The 23,478-nt window shown below is 45.3% G+C and overlaps 1 protein-coding gene across 3 annotated transcripts in view; it reads right to left on the bottom strand.

Moving 5' to 3' along the window:
* Positions 1 to 23,066, bottom strand: part of LOC148021652 (uncharacterized) — a 46,414-nt gene extending 23,348 nt beyond the window's left edge. For 2 of the 3 annotated variants that reach the window (XM_087697126.1, XM_087697125.1), the window contains exons 1-2: positions 22,787 to 23,066; positions 22,596 to 22,682 (exon numbers count right to left, since the gene is read on the bottom strand). In XM_087697126.1, the coding sequence (XP_087553252.1) occupies positions 22,596 to 22,664 (69 nt within the window). In that variant the 5' untranslated portion in view covers positions 22,665 to 22,682; positions 22,787 to 23,066. The remainder of the gene's footprint in view (positions 1 to 22,595; positions 22,683 to 22,786) is intronic. The other variant, XM_087697124.1, reaches the window with a different exon arrangement.
* Between the last annotated feature and the right edge of the window lie 412 nt (positions 23,067 to 23,478).

Genomic DNA, 23,478 nt, shown 5'->3' with positions numbered 1-23,478 from the left:
ATGCACCTCTTCTTGTATTTACGTAAGGTATCTCTCCTCTTTAGGACTCAAACTGTTATGAATTGAGTGAAGAGTACCTTCTTCTTGAATATTACCAACATCATGCATGGAAGTAGAAACATTAAAAGCGAGAACAAAAGTAAACACTTGTGTATCTAAAATCAAAAGAAGGGGAAGAATATAAAGGATTGTACTCAATGTCTGCTTCTCCAATAGGATGGCTAGTCCCATATGGAGGTTCCATCCTTCGTTCCAAATCATTAGACCTATGGGCAGAATCTAAGGGTAAGTAAAAGATGGTACCTTCCAGTTATTGTTGGGCTCAATACATGAGAATCAAATCATACTCTGCCTGTGAGATCTCATAGGGTCTGTAGACACCATGATAGTCAGATGTCTCTTCACCAATGTCCGGGGAACGTTGTTGGGTATGCTATGAAGCCCGCTAAGGTAACCATCAAGAATAGATATCTATTACCTAGGATGGATGACTTTCTAGATTGGCTTTGTGGTGTGCAATATTTTGCTAAAATCGATTTTAGCTCCCGCAACTTTCCAATAGATAATGAATGACTTATTTTGTTTTTCTCTTGGAAAGTGGATAGTCATTTTCCTCGACAACATCCTTATTTATAGTAAGTCATTGAAGAAACATGCGAAACATTTGCAAATTGTCTTACGTCTCTTAAGACGAGAACAATTGTTTGTGAAACTATCCAAGTGCGATTTTTTTTATACGGAGTTATTATATCTTAGTCATGCCATCTCATTAATGGCATTTGGATTGATCCCAAAAAGATTTGAGTAGAGTGCTTAATTGGCCTATTCCAGAGACCATAAGGCAAGTAAAATATTTTTTAGTTTTTTTCAGAAGTTTATAAAGGACTATGCTCATAATGTTGAACCCTTAACACATTTGCTTAAGGGTATCCGAAGCAAGAAGAAACACGTTAGTAAAGCACTAGTGAGCTTGATCAATGTTTTCAAACATTGAAACGGCTAGTTACCACTATACCAATTTTATAGATTGTCGATTCGAATCAACCTTTTGAGGTTCATACGGATGCAGGTGATTATGCTTTTGGTGTAATTCTTTATCAGAATGGTTGACCTATCGTATTTGAGAGCCATAATCTTACCAATGCCCAAACATGTTATACCACCCAAGGAAGGAATTATTGTTGGTCATCCATCCGCTTAAAGTATGGCGTCATTATTTGTACAATGCTTGGTTTATTATTTCAATGGACCACCATTCATTAAAATACCTTTATGATCAGCCCAATCTTCGTGGCCACAAGGCAAGATGGACAGAGCTCATACGAGAGTTTAACTTCAAAATTTGGTTGTCCATGCTCTTAATCAAATTCCTAAAGTTAATACTTTATCCTCCTCCAAAATCTTGATTGATTTCTATATTTCTCTCAAAGGGCATTGCCAAAATGATCTTCACTTTGGTAAGATCTGGCAACTAGTTCAAGAGGAATCTAGTAGCCCGAGAAGCTTTGGTGATCCAGATACTTGAAAGCTGGCTACTAAGAGACAAATGGTGGAAAAATATTCCATTCATAATGGATTACTTTTTAAACAAGGCAAAGTGTGTGTATCCGATCAAAATATCCGCAAGAAAATTTGATATCAGTTTCATGATACGCCGAGCATTGATCACCCTAGCACACACCGGCAGACTTTGGCCTTGGTTACTCCGTACTTTTATTGGCTGCGTATTAAGACTATGGTTCAGTCTTTTATATGTGAGTGCTTAGAGTGTCAGCTTAATAAGTTTAACATCATAGATAGACGGGGATGTTGTGTCCTTTACAAATTTCCAATAGAAAGTGGAGTAGCATTTCTATGGGTTTTGTAGTAGAATTTCCCTGTACAAACTAAGGTCATGACGCAATCTGGGCTGCCGTCGACTGATTGACGAAAATGGCTCAATTCATTCCTACAAAGACAACTGTGAAAAGCCACGAGTTGGCTCGTCTCTTAGTGGAAGGACAAATCAAACCATGGAGGATATGTTGTGAGCATATATCTCCCATGGGCCATATGCAATCTAATTGGGAGTTTTATCTTCCTCAAATTGAGTTTTCTTATAGTAGCACTAAGCATTTGGCTATTGTTTACAACCCATTTATGCTTATGTATGGCTGTGAGCTGAAACTACCGATTGCCACAAAGCTTAAGGGGGTGAAAATGTAGTTCTTAGTCGACTTTCTGCATGATATACAAGAGATGTTGACGATTGCTAGGAAAAGCATTAAAACAGCCCAAGATCGTGCCATGTTTTATTCTAACCAATATGGTACTCTTGGAGAGCTCCAAGAGAACATGTGGGTTTACCTTAAAGTCCCAAAGAACTCCAATTCAATGACTACAAGCAAGTACTATAAACTATCTTTGAGGTATTGTGGTCCTTTCCAAATTACCCAGAAGATAAGTAGCATATCCTATGAGATGGATTTACCTTTGGAAATCCAAGTTCACCTTGTATTCCACGTTGAGTCCTTTGAAAGAACAACTGGACAAGGTAAACTAATCATTCTGATTGAGGAAGTCCCACAGTTTGAACTTATTGCTTGCTATATTCCACTTGAACCCGAATTGAGCCACATGTAGTCTTGAGACCCCGTTGGACGAGTGTCCGAGATGTTGGCTCTCTTTCAGTGATTGACTCTGGAGAGTTTGATTGCTCTCCGCTGTCTTGTATGCGCCACGGTGATGCTATGCGCAACTCTCATGCTTTACAGCCGTGCACTAATGAGTTGTGCTTGCTTCATGAGAAGCATTCTTGGATTGCTCCATTGTATGGAGGTGCGGGATCGCTTATCTCTTGGATGTCATGGACCTTAGGACTAAACAATCCCATCAGACCATTTATCTTGAGTATTTGATCAAGTGGAAAACCAGCCGAAGACAAAGGCTACTAAGGAGTCACTACATTCATTAAAGAGTCATTTTTCTCCCAAGCTCAAGAAAGAGCCCCCGTTTGGCTCTATGGCTAGGAGATGAGTCTAATGTCTAGTATCTTTTATTGTAAATGCGACTTGTGTTGTCTCATGTGCAGGTTGAATCCTAGAGGGATGTCTCACAATAGGCCATCGCTAACTCTGAATCCATGATCCGCTCCCATACAAAATGGTATTGAGTCTCTATGTGCTTTGTGCAAGCATGAAACACAAGGTTCTTTACTAGAGCTAAGGCACTTTGGTTATCCACACACAGTTGTGAGGGTCCTGTATGCATAAAGCTAATCTCCATCGAGACAACTCACAGAGCCAATTTGCCTCTTGAGTAGTAGAGCAAAGTCCTCCGTACTCAACCTTCGTAGAAGATAATGCAATGGTAGAATACTTCTTATTGCTCCACAAGATAGCTCCCAAGCCAAGGGAGAAAGCAAAACTTGTAGTGGAGCATCGAGACTCCACATCACTTGCCCAATTTGAGTCACTCCATCCAACAAGAGTGGCCCCCTCTCCATGCATGATCCCATAGAATCGAGTCCCCTATAAATAGCACAAGATGCACAAGGCACCTCCCTAGTGAGCCTGAGTAGGAGTCTTTATAAAAGAAGACAATAATACAACCACAAAAGAAATGTTCTACCTAGTATAGATAAGTCAAACCAAAGATCCAACAAGACACCTATACCGAGTAGCATCTAAAAAGGGAACACTAGTCGTTACCGTCTTGGACTCAAGGTCCCTGGGGCATGAAATGGGCTTACACTCAACCATACAAACTCTAAAAGAAGCTCGAAGATATATTTGTGCTAGGAATTAAAGATGTCATGTATCAATTGATAAATCTCAAAACCAAGGAAAAAATGTGGAGTTCCAAGGGTCGTCATGTCAAACTCATATCGCAAAATCTTTGCAGTCCAATCCACCTACTATGCGTCACGCCCTCAAATAATCAAGTTATCTACATATAAGATGGCCAAAGCATACATGTCACCCTCAATCCTATAATAAAGGTTGAAGTCATGATCGGAATGATGAGACCCACTCTGTAGAAAGCAAGGTTACATTCTGTGCACGTACGGAACGTTTCATACGGTACTCTTTCTTCCTGTCGTACCGTACGGTTCTATACAAGATCTGTGCATTCAAATTGTTTCGAAAAGGTGACTGTTGCCTACGTGCAAAATCCGACCATTGGTGCCGCTTTTTGATCATTTTTTTGAACTATTTGTAGTTTGAAGTTTGAATTTCACTTTTTCTTTCACACTCCTCCCTCCATGAATCGTACTTCCTCTTCTCTTCTCCCTCACCTCAAGGCTCAGCCCTTGTAAAAGGGCAATTCCCTCCCCCCTATCTCACCACACAAATCAGTTTGCAGCTTGCTCATCTTCTTCAATTTTCTGCAAGCCTCCATCTTCTTCTAGCACCCTACTCCTCTCTCTCTCTCTCTCTCTTTCTCTCCCTTTCCTTCACCTCTTCCAAGTTTCTCCTATCCCTATCTTCAAGGATCCCTACATGGAGCTTGAGGAGATTGATCATGGAGTCTCGCACACCTGTCGAGGGCATCGAGTTATTGCTCGAGTTGCAAGCACCGAGACCATTGCTGCACCACCCATCAAGACCTACGTGAGGTGAGACTTGGGGAGTTCCTCCACATGCAGTTGTTGCAATCCACAGAGGATGCTCCAGTTAGAGAGCCTTACTATGATGATGATGGAAATATCATCAGTGATGGGGACTTTGGTGAGGTGTCTGAGGCCTCTTCTAGTGAGGGCGACTCTCCACCTTTTGATGTATGTGGGCATGACGACGAGTTCTCATGAGTGATAAGCCATTTTGCATTTTGTCATTTAGAGTCTTTTTAAGAGTAGTGATAGGCTATAGCATTTTCTCTCACTCAATCGAACATGTTATGGTTTAGCTGACTCTAGTTTTAAGTTTCAACCCTTATATGGCATTGCAATTGTTGTCTAAACTCAAATCCATGGAAACTTTATGCTTTCCATAATCTATCTTTAAGTTGCACAGTTTATGTGTGTAGGCTGATTTTATATATAAGTTTATACGTATTTTATTCTTAAAAATTTTGTGTGTGTACTAAACCGCACATATTCATGTATTGAATGTATCATACTAAATGTACAAAACCACCCTGGTAGAAAGAACCAATCAATCCAATGATACCAAGACCTAGGAGCTTGCTTTATGCATAGAGAGCCTTCCGCAACATGTAGACATGATCCTCCTTCCCCTGCATACAAAAATTAGAAGGTTGATTAACATAAATATCCTCTTGTAAGATGTCATTCAGGAAGGTAGACTTTACGTCCATTTGGTAAACCGGCCAATGATGATGAGATGCAAGAGCCAAAACAACCTAAATAGTAAAGATATAGGCTATAGATCCAAACATCTTAGTATAGTCCAAGTCTACCCACTATGCGAAAGCCTTGGCAAGCCTAGATTTATGCTTGTCCAAGGTACCATCACAACCAGGTATTAGGTCTTAGAGACCCCTTTATGCCTATCACCTTCTGCTTCCCTAGACATTGAAGTCTGATTATGCTTGATGGAATCAAGCTCCTCCTACATAGCATGGTGCATATGTCCTATGCAAAAGCCTCATCAATAATAGTAGGCTCATGATCTTGTAAAATCCGAGATATAAGGGCATAGTTCACACAAAGTAAATTACATTGTCGGGCCTATATCTTAGCTTATCTACAGGGGCTTGTTGGTGTAGCAAGAAAATGAGAAACACTCCCATCTTGCATAAGCTTTCTATACCATCATGGAATAACAATAGGCTTATCTTGTTGTGCTGGGCATCGAGAGGCCTCCAATGCACTTGTATGGGATAGAGACTCCCCCTCATTGGATAAAGGTACATTCCCCTCATCAGAAAAAGAGGGCTCCCACTTGAATGGCTCAGCATCCCCCTAAAGAAACCTAAGGGAATGGAAAAGGAGTAGAAATACTCAATGAAGAAGAAGTAGAAGGAGCCATCAAGGGTAAAAGAGTAGCTAAAGGGAGAGGAGGGGATGGAGGGGAAGGAATTGTAGACAAAGGAGGGTTGTTGATGGGTAACCTAGAAGGAAGGTGAGGAAGTGATGGTAGGGGGGGTCAGTTAATGCTGAAGAACCACCCACACAAGAAGTACCATCAATCAGATCATCGGTGACTGCAACCTCATCAAATACCACATTCATGCTCACCTCAATCTTTCTTTTCTTCACGTCATAGAGCTTGTATCCCTTCGTGGTCATACTATAACCAATGAAGATAAACTTCTTCAACTTCAGATTGAGCTTGCTCCATTTCTTCTTGTCCACATGGACATAGACATCACACCCAAAGATGCAAAGATGAGACATGGAAAGCTTTTTCCCAAAGAAAGACTCATATGGAGTCATGTCTTGTAATGCTTAAGTCAAAGACGTATCGGGGATATGTACCAATGTAGCAACCGCCTCACTCCAAAGGGAATGGGGAAGAGCTCGATACTCCAATATCAAATGGGCCATCTCAAGCATGGTCCTATTGGCGTGCTCTACAACACCATTCTTAGATGGTGTGTTTCAATGAAAATGCTCCATCTAAATCCTATGCTCTTTGCAAAACGTGTTAAAAACTTTGGAGCAAAAATCTCCTCCATGATCTACTCTTACACCACAAACCTTGAAAGAAGTTTGCATTTCATTAATACCTTTCGATCATAAAAGTTGGAGTATGTCTCACTCTTGTACTCCGGAAACTACAGCCACATATACTTGCTAAAATGGAGAATGTGTCCATAGGTCCACACAAATCGGTATGCACCAACTCAAACAAAGTAGTAGCCCTTTGAAAAGCAATCTATGGATAAGGATGCCTATGTTGTTTGTCCCGTAAGCAACTAGGGCATAAAGTGTGAATTGGGGTAAAATCTAAAAGTCCCTCCACTAACGCCTTTCAAGAAGTTTTTTTTGCAAATAAAATGTGGATGATTATATTACTCAAAGAAATTGATTACAACGAAGTGCTCATGCTCGACAGACTAGTTGGAGCTGAAACACAAATACATCATGATTACAAGCCTCTCAAGGCGGTTTGGGGGGAATGGGGGCAAGAAGCCATGGAGGGGGGGTATATCGCCATCTGGGGCTGCCTTCCTGCATCACGAAAAACAGGTCCTGGCTGCCCCAGGTATGCATAAAGTGGCCATGGAGCTCCTGACGAGCCCTAGACTCGCCCTGCACCTGATCCCAACGGCTGCAGAGGGAGTGGATGATGGAGGTCCAGAGCTCAGCTAGGGTCGCCTATGCTGAAAGTCTCTCTCCGCAGAAAGTCTCCTGACACCGCGCCTTCTAGATATACCATCCAGTAAGACTCCCTATGATCTCCCATACCTCAGAGCGGTCTGTTGTGGGCTCCAGTACCTGGCGGATGGGTAGAGCCTCCAACCCGACCACTGCACACGATCTTGCCTCAATGATGAATATCGTGTCCTACATCCCGGCCTCATACAGAAGGTGACGGCCTTGGTTGACTGCCTGCCAGCAAAAGGCACCCCATGAGATATATCCAAGGCTGGGTGCTGTACGGCGAAGGATGCGGCATGCTCCTCTCCACACGAGCTGCACCTCCTCACATGACCAAAGGCAGTTCTTTCGGGTTTCCAGAGGCTGTTGTGAGCAACGCTTACAACCTCCCTCCTTTTGCATCTGGGCAAGCCACCTTCCCACCGCCAAGCCTCCATGTACCACCAGCCATAAGAAGTACGATACCCTCCTTGGCCTCCAGCTATCCCATAGGTGGCGCCAGAAGGTCCGTTGAAACGGCTCCATGATGCTATGCTCCACCCAGTACCTGCTACGTGACGGCGCCCAATCCATATCCTCCTGCATCAGTACGTGTCTGCCAATCCTGGCAGTGTACTCTAGGAACCTGGGTGGCTTCATGGCGACTGCAGTGGTCGGCCATAGCCACTCTCCTGGATTCCACTCCAGCTCATCAAGTGGTCTACCCTCCCAGATCCAAAGGCGCCACTCCCTGAGATTCTTCCAGAAAACATAGAGGTCCAATCGCCATGTCTTCCCCTGAAGGCCCACCACCCGAATCCTCCTCCATGAAAGGGCAGCTATCCTCTCATCTTGCTGCCCTGTGTCAAGGGCCAGACGCCCCCCCTCCTGAACGGTGAAGAAAGTCCCTTGCGGGGCGCCGCCCACTCTACCTGCTACCTGTAGGGGGATGCCTGCTAGTGAAAACCTGGCGGCCCATACCTCCCCAGGCTCTATCGGCACTCGTATCATGGGAGCAAGCCACTCCGGAGGTATTGCTGCATCTATCTCCCTTCGCCTCAACTCCACTTCTCTCTGGCAACCTGAAACTCACTGCAACGCCTCCTCATCCGCCATCCCATACACCTCTCGCCATGTCCTGATGGTACGAGCCGGGCCGGCCTCCCAACCAGCCCACTGGATGTGGGGGTGCTCGCCAATCTGTGCCCCTTCCCGATCTTTGGCCTGGGGGTTCCAGATCACTCGCTGACGGTCTATCTCCTACTGGTAGCCTAGGGAGCTCTGGATTAGGGCCGCCCTGCCACACGCGGAGTAAGCTGCGTAGGAAATGTAATTTTTTTTTTTGGGGGGGGTATGGTGATTTAGGCTAAAGTGAAAATCCATCTCAAGGACGGCCTTCACTCACCACCAAGCCTCGGTCTACAATCCTAAAGACCTTTCTACAATAGGACCTTCCAGGTTTACCCTCCCGGTGTGAGGCCGCGGACAACTAGCTTGCCCAAGAGAGCCTTACTCTGAAACTCTAGGTGTCTATGATCCCAAGCCCTCCCTCTTGACCAATGCCGTATGATGGTCGCCTACGCCATCTTGGCCCGGGAATCCCTGGAGCCGTCTGACCCGGACCAAAGGAAGTTTCACACTAGGTGGCGAAGCTGTACTACGCAGGATGAGGAAAAGCACCAACACGAGGCAATGTACCAGGCCGTTGCTAGGAGGACCTAGTTAGCCACCAGAGCTCGGCCGGCTAGTGAGAGGCGAGCCGTGCTTTGTTAAGTCAACTTCCTTCGAATAGAATCGAGGACCGGAAGAAAGTGCTGGGCGAGAGTGATGTCGAGTCCCACTTGGAACCCTAGGTACCGGACGATCTGCCCTCTGCTCACCCATCTAAATCCTAGGTGGATGCCCCACTCTGTGCTAGAGTCCAGGTTTGTGAGGAAACCAACCGACTTTCGCCAGTTGATTTTCGCTCCCGCTGCGGAACAGAACACCTCAAGAGCCAGCCTCACTCTCTCCAACATCAACTCATCGTCCTCTATGTAGAGTGTTGTATCATCTGCATACTTTAAGTCTAGCAACTCAGTCTCCTCTCTCATGGGAAGTCGGAGGCCGCGTAATCTGCTCAAAGGGGACCTAAGGAAGTGAGACGTCGCCTTTGCAAAGAGTAGGAACAGGTACGGGGCCAAGGGACAGCCCTGCTGGACCGATCTCTCCAACCGAAACTCCTCCCCTCACCTACCACCTATGAGAACCCTACTGGTGGCCGATCTGTAAAGTGCGGCAACCCCGCGAATCCAAGCCTGGGGGAAACCCAACCTTACCATGGTGCCCTCTAGGAAATCCAATCCACCTTATTATAAGCTTTTTCAAAATCCAAGAGTAGTACGGCCAGTCTCTGTCCACTGTACTGATGTTGGGGTAAAGGCGTCTCCGCCGTGTCGCCCCGTGTATTACTACACTGACAGTACCCGCCACTGCACACTGCAGGTGGCGGGCGCCCGTCACGTCACTTTATTCTTTACATTCATTTTAGTGACTAGTAAATAAAGGAAGGCCCGGTCACACATTGTGACTGTTGGAGTTCCCATTTCTTGTCTCTCTCTTTCTTGCTCTTGCTCTCCTGCCATAGCTCGCGTGCAAGCTTCGATCCTTCTCACCTTTCAACTGGTATCAGAGCTTGGCTTCCTCTTGCTCGAGCTCGACTCGGTGCTTCTCTACCTTCGCATCGACTCCCTTCACGCATTGGGTCTCTATCCCGGCAGCCATAGCCGATCTCCCGAGCTTCCGACACTCCCCGGCTTCCCAAGCTTCCTCCCGGCATTGTTGGGCTTCTTCAGGGCCTTACCCTTGAGGTATTGCATCAAAGTTTCAAAGGTTTTACTTCAGTTCTTAGTTTTAAACAGGTGGAAGAAGAGGGTAAGCCATCATTTGAAGCTTCAAAGCTCCATATCTCCCTTGCCCTTTGCTTTGGGCATTCATGGCTTTGTTGTATGCCCTCTTTGGGGCCTCTTTGAGCCTCCCATCCACACCAACATTGCCACATGGAGCAGCCACTTTCCAAAACAGCCTGTGCTGAATTTGTGCCAGATTTATGCCTGCCTACTCATCAAGTTTTCTGCCTATATGCCTTGGCTCCTAAATGAGCACTTAAACAATGGTTTCTAGAAGGCATTTGAGCTACTTTGAAAGCCTCTTTAGGCCTTGTGCTTGGCATTGAAGCTTTGGGACTGACATTCTCTGATTTGGGACTGTCATTTACTGTTATATAGTGCTGGAAACAGGGCAGCTACACTTGGCATTGGCATTTGATGCTTATACTCTACTCCGCTTACCTTGTTTGATGCCCATATGCGGCCTACATGATGCCTAGTGCCTTGGGAATGTATGTACATGATTATGCCATGATTTTGGCCTGAAATATTGGCTGATTTGGGACTGTCATTTACTGTTATACAGTGCTGGAAACAGGGCAGCCACACTTGGCATTGGCATTTGATGCTTATACTCTACTCCAGTTACCTTGTTTGATGCCCGTATGTGGCCTACATGATGCCTAGTGCCTTGGGAATGTATGCACATGATTATGCCATGATTTTGGCTTGAAATATTGGCTGAAATTTCTCGGTTTTGACAGTCAAACTTGGCTGTAATAACAGTGGGCTGAAGGTACTTTGGATGCTTTGTCACTTACCTATTGATACCGGATGTATGCTTTGGGATTTGCCATCATGTATCTGACATTTGGGGACGACTTTGAGCTCATGTTTGAATCTATGGAATGTATTTGAGCTACGCTTAGCTCCATCTTGGTTGGTATTCACTGGCATTTGGACCGACTTGGCATGCTCTTGGACCGCTTATGCCTCATGTCTATGCTTGACAGTTAGGCTTCATACATTACATGCTTTGGTTCGTGATATATGCCGCTTGGTTCGTCTATGCTTTACCGACATTGGGAGCTTTGCCTTGTATGTATTTGAGCATTTCCGACTCAGTTTGATCATTTACTTGGTTGCTATCGGATGTCATTGAGTTGACAGAGATCTTATTTTGGAATTATGTATTGCTCGTTGGTTGCTTCCATCAGTTGCTTCATGTATGTCATGCTCTTGGGATGCGTATGACGCATTGACTTGGTCACTTGTCACTGGTACTTTGTCTTGGGTTGCTTGAGCTCTTGAGCTCGTTTGTACCCCTTTTGTGCCAGTGGGAGCATCTTGCATGCTTACTTGACCTTGAGCAGGGATTACACGCTATTGGAGCAGTTACATGTATTGGAGCAATCTATGTCATTGAGCAGTTACAGATGTATTGAGACTTTGGGATTATACTCCGACAATTGGATGTTGCAATGAGTATATGTCTTGGCTCACAGGATGCTTTTGAGCTGAGTCTCAATTTTGGATCCGCTTTCTTTTGAGCAGACACCTATTTGTGTCAGGTTTTGGCAGTTGCAAGTACATTTTGCCTAGATTGTCTGGGGGTGTGCCTCTTACTGGCAGATGCTATTTGACATCTCTCGGTGTTATGCTCATGTATTTTCACTGTCATTTGGCTTTGCTTTGTCCTCTTTATGCCGGCTTTGGACTTAGCATTGTTTAGTTGACATTAGATCCAGTTTTGGGACAGTTTGCTCTCATTATTACAGTTCTGAAATTTATTACAGCAAGCATTTATCGGTGGACTGAGCAATATTTTTTATGCTGAAATATCCTGATTTGGTGTTCTGCACCTAGTACTAAGTGGGGAGCATCTTTTGGCACACTTTTCTCGCTATTTGGAGCTCATTTCAATGGATTTTGGGCATTTTCTGCAGTAAAACAGCAAGCAGTTTTACATTGTCTGTGCATTTCCAGCCTGCATTATGGCGTCCTCTTCGACTGATAATACCATATTTAACATCACAAAGTTGGATGTTACCAACTACTCTTATTGGAAGAGTCAAATTTGGCAGGTCTTGGTGCAGAAATCTCAGATTAAGCCACTTCGGTTGAGCGTGGAGCAGCCTGAAACTATGAACAATGACGACTGGCTTGAACTTGATGAGCTATGTAAGTCCACGATTGTATTGTCTCTCACTGAACAGGTACATTATAATGTATTTGAGGAAGCACAGAGTGCATGGGATCTATGGAATAAGATCAAGAATCTTTATGATAAGAAAAGTCTGGCGAGTCAGATGTACTGGTTGAAGCAGCTTATGGATCTGTGCATGAAGGATGATGCGATTATGTCTGCTCACTTGAGCCAGTTCCATGCTATACTGAAGAACCTGACTTCGCAGGATATCACCTTTGGAGAGGAAGTAACTCCTCTTTTATTGCTTGGACTCTGAATGAGTCATGGGATGTATTCCGCACTGCCCTATGTGCCTCTAGTGCTACTCTAAAACTGAATGATGTTGAGAGTGCTCTTCTGCAAGAAGAGGTTAATCGCAAAAACTTGGATGCCTCTCGTGTTTCACATGCTTTGACAGTTAGAGGCAGGAATGACAGGAATGATCGTGGTCATGGCCGTAGTTGTGACTCGCAAAAGGGTCGGTCTAAATCTCGTGGAAAGTCGCGTAGTAAGTCACGTGGTCGCAACGCTAATGTCACTTGTCATCATTGTGGGAAAAAGGGCCATATCAGACCATAGTGTCATGAGTTGCGCAATGAGAAGAGCAAGGATAAGGGGAAAGAGAAAGTGCAGGAGAAGTCCTCTGATCGCAGCATAGTACTTGCGAAGTCCAGCGTCAAGATTGAGGAAATTAATGTCAAGCAGACCGAGGATTCCGATGGTGGTGATAAGTTCATACTTGCAACTAGTTCTTCTCATGCCTCACACCTGACTGAGACACCTAGTATGTATGCACAGTGCTGGTTATTGGATTCAGGGGCGTCCTTCCATGTGACGCCTTACCGTGAGTGGTTTCACTCTTACCGTACTGTATCTGGATCAGTCAGACTTGGAGATGACAGGTCTCTTGATATTGTGGGCTGTGGAGATATTCAGTTGCAGTTTTCCACTGGCAGTTCCTTTTTGCTCAGGGATGTACGTCATGTACCTGCGCTTACGCGCAGTCTTATGTCTGCTAGACAGTTGGATGATGCAGGGTTTCATGTCTGTTTTGGGGATTTTGCCTGGAAGATTACCAAAGGCAGACTTGTGCTTGCTAGAGGCGCCAAGGCTGGCAACCTCTATCCTCTTGTTGTATCTGGGTCTTCTGTAGACCATGTTTTGACAGTGGGCTCTATCCCACATGTATCACTTTGGCATGCCCGTTTGGGACATATGTCTTTGAAGGGAATGAAAATGTTATCTGGTTTGCAGTATCTTCCACCTTTGGACTATGCACATTTTGACTCGTGTGATCATTGTCTTTATGGTAAGCAGAATAGGTCTACGCATAAGAAATCGGGTAGGCCATGCATGACTGAGCCCTTGGCTTTGGTGCATTCAGATGTTTGTGGGCCCATGCCGTGTATGTCTATGGGTGGCGCGAAGTACTTTGTTACCTTCATTGATGATTTTTCTAGGAAAGTGTGGGCTTATCCCATAAAGCAAAAGTCCGATGTTTTGGCAGTCTTTCAGCGTTGGCTTGCTCTTGTTGAGAACCAAACTAGGTATAGGCTGAAATGCCTTAGGACTGACAATGGGGGAGAATATGTCTCACGTGCTTTTGAGCAATTTTGTGATGACAGGGGTATTAAGCGTCAATTGACCGCCCCTTACATCCCACCCCAGAATGGTTTGGTTGAGCACATGAACAGGACTATTCAGGAGCGTGTCCGCTCTATGCTTAGCCATGCAGGCCTACCACAGAGCTTTTGGGCTGAGGCAGTTAGTACGGCAGTGCATGTCATAAACCGATCCCCTTCAAGTGGATTGAATTTCTAGGTTGCAGAGGAAGTTTGGCTGGTAAGCCACCCTTTTATGCGCATCTCCGTGTCTTTGGATGTGAGGCATTCTCCCATGTGCCCAAGGACAAGAGGAGTAAGTTGGATCCAAAGAGCATTAAATACATCTTTCTTGGTTATGATGATTCAGGAGAGATGGGCTATCACCTATGGGATCCGCAGGCGCGGAAAATAGTATGCAGCCATGATGTAGTCTTCCATGAAGACAAGATGCACAGGCAGCCTGAGAAGGTGGTTGAGATCCGCAGAGTGATCTTTCAGGAGGAGCCTAGAGCTCCTGCACAGTCAGTTGGACAGCCTACAGCTGCAGCAACAGATGCTCATGGTCAGGGTGTTGGCCAGGCAACTGGGCAGGCAGCACAGCCTGCAGTGAGACGATCTGCTAGAGAGAGACGTCCACCTCATAGATTTCAGCCCTCTATGCATTATGTTTTGGTTACAGATGCAGGAGAGCCTTTCACTTATGATGAGGCTATGCACAGGGGTGACAGTCACTCCTGGGAGAGGGCTATGCAATCTGAGATCGACTCCTTGCATAAGAATGAGACTTGGGATTTGGTTGCCTTGCCTAAGGGCAAGAAGGCTTTGCCATGCAAGTGGGTGTACAAGCTGAAAAGCACCCCTGGACACCCCAAGCCGGCATACAAGGCTAGACTGGTAGCAAAGGGTTTTAAGCAGGAGCATGGTGTAGACTTTGATGAAGTCTTTTCTCCTGTGGTTAAGATGACTACCCTGCGCTTGGTCTTGGCTTTGGTTGCTCAGCTTGACTTAGATCTATATCAGATGGATATCAAGACGGATTTCTTACATGGGGACTTGCATGATGAGATCTATATGGAGCAGCCTAAGGGCTTTGCAGAATCTGGCAGGGAGCACCTAGTGTGCAAGTTGAAGAAAAGTCTTTATCGCTTGAAGCAGGCACCTAGGGAATGGTATCATAAGTTTGATGCCTTTATGCAGTCACAGGGCTACAGCAGGAGTGCTATGGATCCGTGTCTTTACACGAAGAAAGCCCGTGATGGTTCATTGCTTATTTTGGTAATCTATGTGGATGATATGCTGATAGCAGGGAAAGCTCATGATGAGCTAGATGCTCTTAAATCTCAGCTGAAGAAGAGCTTTGAGATGAAGAATTTGGGACAGGCCTCTCACATCCTTGGTATGCGCATTAGACGCGACAAACATCAGGGACTCCTCTACTTGTCACAGAGGGAGTATATTCATAAAGTCCTTGAGCACTTCCGCATACAGGACGTAAAGCTTATTGGTTGTCCATTGCCTTTTTATGTGAAGGTATCACAGGCCGATTATCCGCAAATAGATGAGCAGAGGGCCGAGATGGCCCAGATCCCTTATGCTTCAGTCGTGGGCAGTTTGATGTATGCCATGATAGCCACTCGTCCAGATATTGCCTTTGCAATTGGTGTTGTGACACGCTATAAGGCTACACCTGGCAGGAAACATTGGGATGTCGTGAAGGGTATCATGAGGTACCTGAAGGGCACGACAGATATGTGTATTTGCTATGGCAGCCAAGATACAGGGGTCGTGGGGTACACTGACTCCGATTATGCAAGACATGCAGATAGTAGGAAGTCCACTTCTGGCTATGTATTCACCTATACTGGAGGTGCTGTCTCTTGGATGTCCCGGGTTCAGAAGTATACGGCTTTGTCTACCACTGAGGCCGAGTATGTTGCAGCCACTAAGGCTTGCAAGGAGGCCATATGGCTAGACCGTCTAGTTGCTAACCTTGGGATTGATGCTATACCTACACTGCATTCGGATTCTATGAGTGCCATTCAGTTGGCTAAGAATCCGATCTTCCATGCAAAGACGAAACACATTGAGGTGAGGTATCACTTCATACGTGGTATCGTGGAGGACAAGTCTGTTGACCTTGTCAAGAACTCCACTGACAAGAATCCTGCAGATCTGCTCACGAAAAGCCTTACTACTGAGCGCTTTGCCTTCCTCAGGCGATTGATGGGCGTTGGATGAGATGTTGCCTTTCCTCATCCCTTGTACCTATGTACAGTTGTACTGCCTTTTTTCTCTCCTTTTCTCTCTCACTAGGGCAGATTCGCCTTTAAGTGGGAGGTTGTTGGGGTAAAGGCGTCTCCGCCATGTCGCCCCGTGTATTACTACACTGACAGTACCCGCCACTGCACACTGCAGGTAGCGGACGCCCGTCATGTCACTTTATTCTTTACATTCATTTTAGTGACTAGTAAATAAAGGAAGGCCCGGTCACACATTGTGACTATTGGAGTTCCCATTTCTTGTCTCTCTTTCTTGCTCTTGCTCTCCTGCCATAGCTCGCGTGCAAGCTTCGATCCTTCTCACCTTTCAGCTGAGTCCACTCTATCGCCTCAAAGAAGGTGAATACATTGTCTAGGATACTCCTATCCTGGACAAAGCATGTTTGTGTATCATGGATGATGTCTGGTAGCACGGGACGTAGTCGCCTAGCAATCATCTTTGCCAGTGCCTTATAGGTCACTGACAATAAGGTGATCGGTCTCTGTTGGGAAAGCTCCAATCGGTCTCCCCCTTTTGGGAGAAGACTGATGAGGCCTGCCGAAAGGCTCCCTGGCATCTGTCCTAAAGTGAAGATCTCTTGGAAGGCCATCGGTAGGGGGTCCTTCACCACTTCCCAGTAGGTAGTAAAGAAGGCCTTAGAGAGGCCATCCTCTCCTGAGCATTTCTACCTGTCCTATGTATGGAAAGCCTCCTCTAGTTCCTTCTCTATGAAGGGGGCTAGGAGAGGACGTCCCATCTCCTCTGTGACAAGGGACGAGATGTGATCCCAGACCTACTGCCTACATCTCTGTCCTCTAGCTGAGGCTGTCTCCTGCTGGAAAGGGCGACGGTAGTAGTCAGTGGCAATCTCCATCACCTCGTCTGGGCTTGAACGAGTCCTCTCATACTGATCTTGAAGGCTGCATATCTGCACTCCTGAGGTGCGAGGCTGGTGCACTTGGAAAAACTCCCTACACATCGTGTCCCCCTTCCGCGCCCAAAAAGTTGCTGAGGTGCGGAAAGAGAACTCAAAGCACTTGTCCTCTGGGCCAGCAATGGCTTTGTCCAAGATAGGATACTCCTATCCTGGACAAAGCCTATTTGTGTATCATGGATGATGTGGCACGGGGAGTAGTCGCCTACCAATCATCTTTGCCAGTGTCCTATAGGCCACTGATAATAAGGTGATCAGTCTCCACTAGGAAAGCTCCAATTGGTCTCCCCCTTTTGGGAGAAGACTGATGAGGCCTGCCGAAAGGCTCCTTGGCATCTGTCCCGAAGTGAAGATCTCTTGGAAGGCCATCAGTAGGGGGTCCTTCACCACTTCCCAGTAGGTAGTAAAGAAGGCCTCTGGCGTCTAATGGTCGAGGACAAAGGCACTGATGGTGAATATGGACTCAATCTAGCGACTCCATGTGGTGTGGATGCCACACTCGCTACTATAGATGAAGCTATAGGCCTATCATCTGTTGCTACTTCCGCTGCCGCAAGTGTAGTTGGATCAACCGCCACTCGTGCACGCCTCGATGCAAATAGAGCCTCTTGTCCAATTACATGATCTAGAAGCTCCCTTCTTTTCTCCGGCGTGACATTGGGACGAAATTGCACTTCCAATCTTGGCTCATGCAATAAATGGGTCCTTACTTTATTTGCGCCACTCGTACGCCGGCATGGACACAGCTTTTGACCAAGGGTGTGATCTGCCTCCACTTGAGGGGTGTTTAGCATTTACCTCATCCCACCACGACCATGTGTTGGAGCGTCTGCCTCTCCCTCTGACCCAACGAGCCGGTCATGAAGAAGCCATGATGGTTGCTTAGTTGCTCACTGTGGGACCCACGTGCCCGATGTAGGGAGGCTAGGAGCCCAAACTACAAGGAGCAAGAAGGAAGAGAAGATGACGATGATGATAATGAAGAAGAGGAGATGGAGGAGGAGACAAGAGAGAAAGAAAAAGAAGAAGACGAAGAAGGGCTGCGAGGCGGCAGGCTGCTGAGCGGCCAGTAAGGCAGGCTCCACGGCAGGCAGTAAGGCGGACTACAAGGGGAGTAGGAGTTGGAAGCTGGAGTAGGTAAGGTGGACTGCGGAGGGAGCTGGAGCATGTGTTGAAGGAGCAAGTGTCAAAGCGGAAGCGCGAGTGAGGTGGGCAAGAGTTGCGCGAGAAGCGGGGAACGGTGATTGTCCATCTCTCGACAATCCCGTCCCCAACAAGTAGGGCATCCCAAGGACGTGGTGACGGCCATCCCCTTGTGACGAATCTGAACGGAGACGTCCCCCTTTCCACCTCCGCGTCTCGCACTAGTATCCCGTTTCGGGATGATGTAACGGCGTCCCAGGGGCCCGGGACGGGCGTCCCCTGTTACTATGCGCAAAATGCAAACTGTGGAGTGTAGTCAATCTCCATCGAAGCCGCTGCCGAAGCCAAAAAAGGTGGAGACTACAAACATAGCCCCAACACTAACGCTAGGTGACGGAGGATGACGCTAGAGCAGGATGCCTCCAAACTGCAAAATGCAGCCCAAAGACTGACACTGGGTGAAGGAAAGCTAGCACCAACAAGGGAGAGAGGTCACCATGCAACTAGGGAGTAATGGGTAGTTGAACGATGAAGATTGCAGCCAAAATGTAACCTGCAAGAGGAGAACTAGGGCACATGACAGTAGGGATGCATGGGCCACAAACTACAATGTCCTCCTCGTGGGGTGTGAGCAGCAGTGGAGAGGCTAGAGAGGAGAAGAACATGGAAGAGATTGACTAAGAGTGTCAAGATGAATGAATGTGTGGAGTGGGTGGAGTGGGTGGAGTGAATGCCATATGTCTAGCATAGGCTATCTCGAGTGGCGCCCCAACTCTCTTAGGTGGCACCCCAGCTCTCTTGAATGGCGCCCAAATACTAACTAATGATACAAATAAAGCCTTTTTAGGGCTGCAAATGGAAACCAAAGTAGGAATTAAGATAATGAAATGAACTTAATGAATGGGTTTCTCAACACCTCTCTCCAACAAGACCTGCAAGTAATGGAGTATGCATTGAAGTGAATAAAGAGGGAGCAATGGCCAATAAATAGGCCAAATACATGAACAAGCCAGCTAGATGCCGAGGCCAACAATAAAGTTGGCCAGCAATTCATCAATGCCATTGGCCAACCACACAATCAACATATAACCACAAATAGGCACCTCACAAACTAGCAACCTCATCACAATGTGCCCAGCCCACAAATACAACATAAATTCACACATGAACTGACTAATCTACTAACACTAGGCTGTTTTTAGAGCCATGCTACTAGCGTTCTATGCAACCATCGAGGTTGTATAGCTATTGCTCAAAACTTGGTAATTTACGCACAGACCAAGCATATAGAGATCTAGTATGATTGCATCCGAGAGAAGATACTCGACAATTCAATCATAACGGACTATTGCAAGATTGAAGACAATTTGGGGGACCTTATCACCAAGGCTCTTCCTCACGCCGCATTACATCTACAATCCAAATCCCTTAGTCTCATAACCCATCCAAGCTCTGAGAGGAGGTGTTAGAGGCTCATCTCTTGTATACATCAATTCGTGGGCAGTTTGTGGAAGGTAGCAACAATTTGAGCAATCAAATAGCATTTATGGCCCTTCAGCCATGCAGAACGGAATAGACACATTACCGTACAACATTTTAGACTACTTTATTATTTTATTTTTGTCGGGTAGCAAGTTGGCCTAGTTTACAAGTCCCACTTGGATATTATATGGTGTATTCTCTCTCTCTCTCTCTCTCTCTCTCTCTCTCTCTCTCTCTCTCTCTCTCTCTCTCTCTTTTGACTATAGCCCACTTGGATATTATATGGTGTATTCTCTCTCTCTCTCTCTCTCTCTCTCTCTCTCTCTCTCTCTCTCTCTCTTTTGACTATAGCCTACATGGTTTGGATATTGACCTCCTTTCACCTTTTGACTATTGGATGAGCCTACATGGTTTGGATATTGACCACCTTCCACCTTTTGACTACAGCCTTGACTGCCCTACACTTCCTCTCAACAGATCAAAGCTGATATCTTAAGGATTGAGACAACAAGGACATGGATCCACCCACCACTCCCTCTAGGATCAAGGATGGCATTCTACCAAAATCACTTATTGTGTCTATATGATAATGGATCCACTATTCGGCCAGCATATATGGATACCCAGCTCTTCCACAATATACAAGTTGCTATCAAACAGATTCATACCTCCTCTCATAGGCCACAAATAGAGACAAGTAGATGGATGGATACTCTTGTAGAGGATAGAACTTGCCAGTTTTGTAGCTAAGAGCTTGAGACAGAGAAGCATTACATATGCAAATGTACAGTATACTACGACATATGAGGATGGTACCATTGCCTCTTCCGTGATGGTTTTGGATCTCTTCATTGTGTCATGGAGCATGAGGACCACATATGCCTAGGTCTTTACCTCCTGGAGCTCCAAAGGTGCCACACAACACAACTACAAGACAAGAGACCAACTCACCCAAAGGGACCCACACAGAGAGTGGTAATAGACTTTTTTCACATATTTGACCCTATTGACACTACTAGCCTTGCAAAGACAGAGCCACCCTGCCGGACACCACCCATTCCATGCCATGGAGTCACATTGGATAGAGTCATTTCACTTTGTCGAGCACGACGACCCTGTCTACTAGGTTCTATCAAATTTGGGTTTTCTTTTCTTTCTACCGATGGGACAACACTAGACATGGTTTGACTCTAGCATTGCCAACCAACCCAGGAGGACTTGGGGACAAAGATGACTTTCTACCAAAAGAATCTTCTACATGTATCCCCAATGGTTTTGTGACCCGACCGAGATACATGGACACACACCTGTCCCATGGAGTATGGTGTGCCATTGGTCAACTCCACACATCCTCGCACCAATTATAGAGGCCAATCACTATGGAGCAAATTCCTATCCCCTAGAGGACCAGATCTACTAGCTTGAGCTTGAAACTGAGAAGCACTACATATACAGGTGTCCAGTGTATTACGAGATCAAAGGGTGCTTCCACCGTCTATTCTGAGACAAAAATTTGGACCACTATCCAAGGTGATGGATTTCCCAAATCAATGGTGCCTTGAACTCTTCTTTTTGGGGCTAAGCTGACATAGAGATCACCTCTTACAATTTGAAGGAGATATGTTAGGGAGCGTCAGCAATACAACTACACCTGACACCCTCAAAGTATACCCCAAACCAACCAGCGGTTCCACCACATGGAATCGCCTTAGATACAGCCACTAAGAGATGCAAAGCATGCCACCCACGGTCCATACCCTCACTCAAGGCACCACTAAAGGATACAAATGATACTGGCACATCACCAAGTAGCTCTATCTCAAGGCTTCAACCTATCTATGTTGGATAGACCCGTGATAGATAAGTTGAGATGATATTATTCCCCATACTGGTTCCACAGTGCATTTGATCCCTGGTGCTTTCTTAGTATTTTCAGTTATTTGTTGTTTCCTAGCTGGATGTTCTTAGATTATGGTTTCTTTATTCTACTTGGGAAACATGATAGTCCCTTGAACTTCAAATGTATCTATTTTTGTCTCATGCGCCGATTTGGCCTTTTGTAGATGTTAATACAACTCTCAACACACATCATGTCTCACTCCCTACCATCTTCAAAGACTCCATTATAATATGCAGCCTTACTTCTTCAGATAATATAGCATGTGAAGTATTCAGCCTAAGGAAGCTCCATAATTGCTTTTCATAAACAGCCAGCACTCGGTTCAAGCTTCCTTTCTACCTTGAGTTGCCCAGTATCTGGCTACATGTGCTTTGAAATTCAACACATATTGAAAATGGGCCCCATAAAAGCCATGATTAATGCTCCTATAAATCCCCACAAAACATTGGTATGGTATTGTCTTATCCCTCACACGTATTGCAGTCAAACATGTAGTAAGAGTGGTATTTATTATTGATCTCCCGACAGTCTTATCTAAAGCCTTAGGATCCCCAAGTGTTCAAACTTCGCTTGCCACAACCTCATAGGACACACATAACCGTTAGCTGTTATCACAGAGTCATATTGCAGTTTAGACTTTGTCAATCTGAAGAAATATCACTCACGTGATGTTTCAAAACCTTTAATCTCACCGTATAGAATGTTAAAATAAATCTGTCTTTTCTCTGCTTCTTCTTTTTATTTCAACATTCCCATTGTGTTTACAATCAGTGAAGATTATCTATTCAGAGTTGAAAACGAAATCCTGATTAAGCACAGATGGCTCGTCAATTTAACGAAATTGTGTGGCAGGATAACATTCTCTCTTCAATTTACATGGCCAAAAATCAGAAACCTTCAATTAATCATGAAGTCCTCATTCACACAAAGATTATGGCCCAAGCTTTAGGACAAAGAAAGGTTCCCACTCACCTCTGAAGATCCAAGAGGTCTTAAGAGGGCTTCAAGAGCTTTTACATCATTAAAAGGCATTCCCTCCATGTTTCAAAATCCACGGGCCTGCATGCAAATATCGTTAAGGACGACGTCTCTGAATGGAAAACCGATGGAACGAAAAGGATTCGTTCCGTCCAGCATCAACATGACAATTTATATCGACAAACCTCGTTGGCTTCTTGAGGCGACAGGAAGAACTGGTCGGTATTGGCTCGGGGAGAAATTAGCAAACCTCCATGCACCAGTTACTGAGTCGATGGAATCGGAATGGCGAGTATCAACATATGAGCGTGTGTATATATTTCTTAATTCAACGTGTTACGCCTCAAACGCAATCGGCATCAGCAATCGACGAAGCAACACGTAACACTTCATACGCAACCGATATGAGCCCCCCCGGCCCCCTTGCACTTTGTCCGTCATGCAATGCCGAATTGGTGTGACAGTCACCACCGTGAAAATATTCGTAATATATTCATCTTTCTTACCGCTATACTATTTTAGTTATAAGTTTAGAGAGCCCCTTACTTCCAAAGTGCTTTCGGAACCTATCCTCTTTTTCAAATCTCCCCTTTTTCAATCAAAACTCTCTCCTCTCTTTTCTTTCTCACTTACAATATCTCATTTTCTCTTCCCCTTCCCTTTTTTCATTAAAGCCTTCCCTCCTCGCTTTTTTTTTTAAATTAAAATCTATTTTTTTTTTCTCACTTATAATCTCTCTCTTTCTTTTCTCTCTCTTGTTTAATTAAATTCTTCTCATTTTTTCTTTTTCTCTCTCTTATGTAGGGCCTAGATTTTCTCTCTCTCTCTCTCTTTTTCAATTAGATTAAATTTTTTAATTTAATATTTCAAAAGTTTT

Source organism: Lygodium microphyllum, chromosome 17 (assembly GCF_053477565.2).
Source record: "Lygodium microphyllum isolate KBCC chromosome 17, Lygodium_microphyllum_v1.1.10, whole genome shotgun sequence".
NCBI lineage: Eukaryota > Viridiplantae > Streptophyta > Polypodiopsida > Schizaeales > Lygodiaceae > Lygodium > Lygodium microphyllum.
This window is presented reverse-complemented; position numbering and strand designations above follow the sequence as displayed.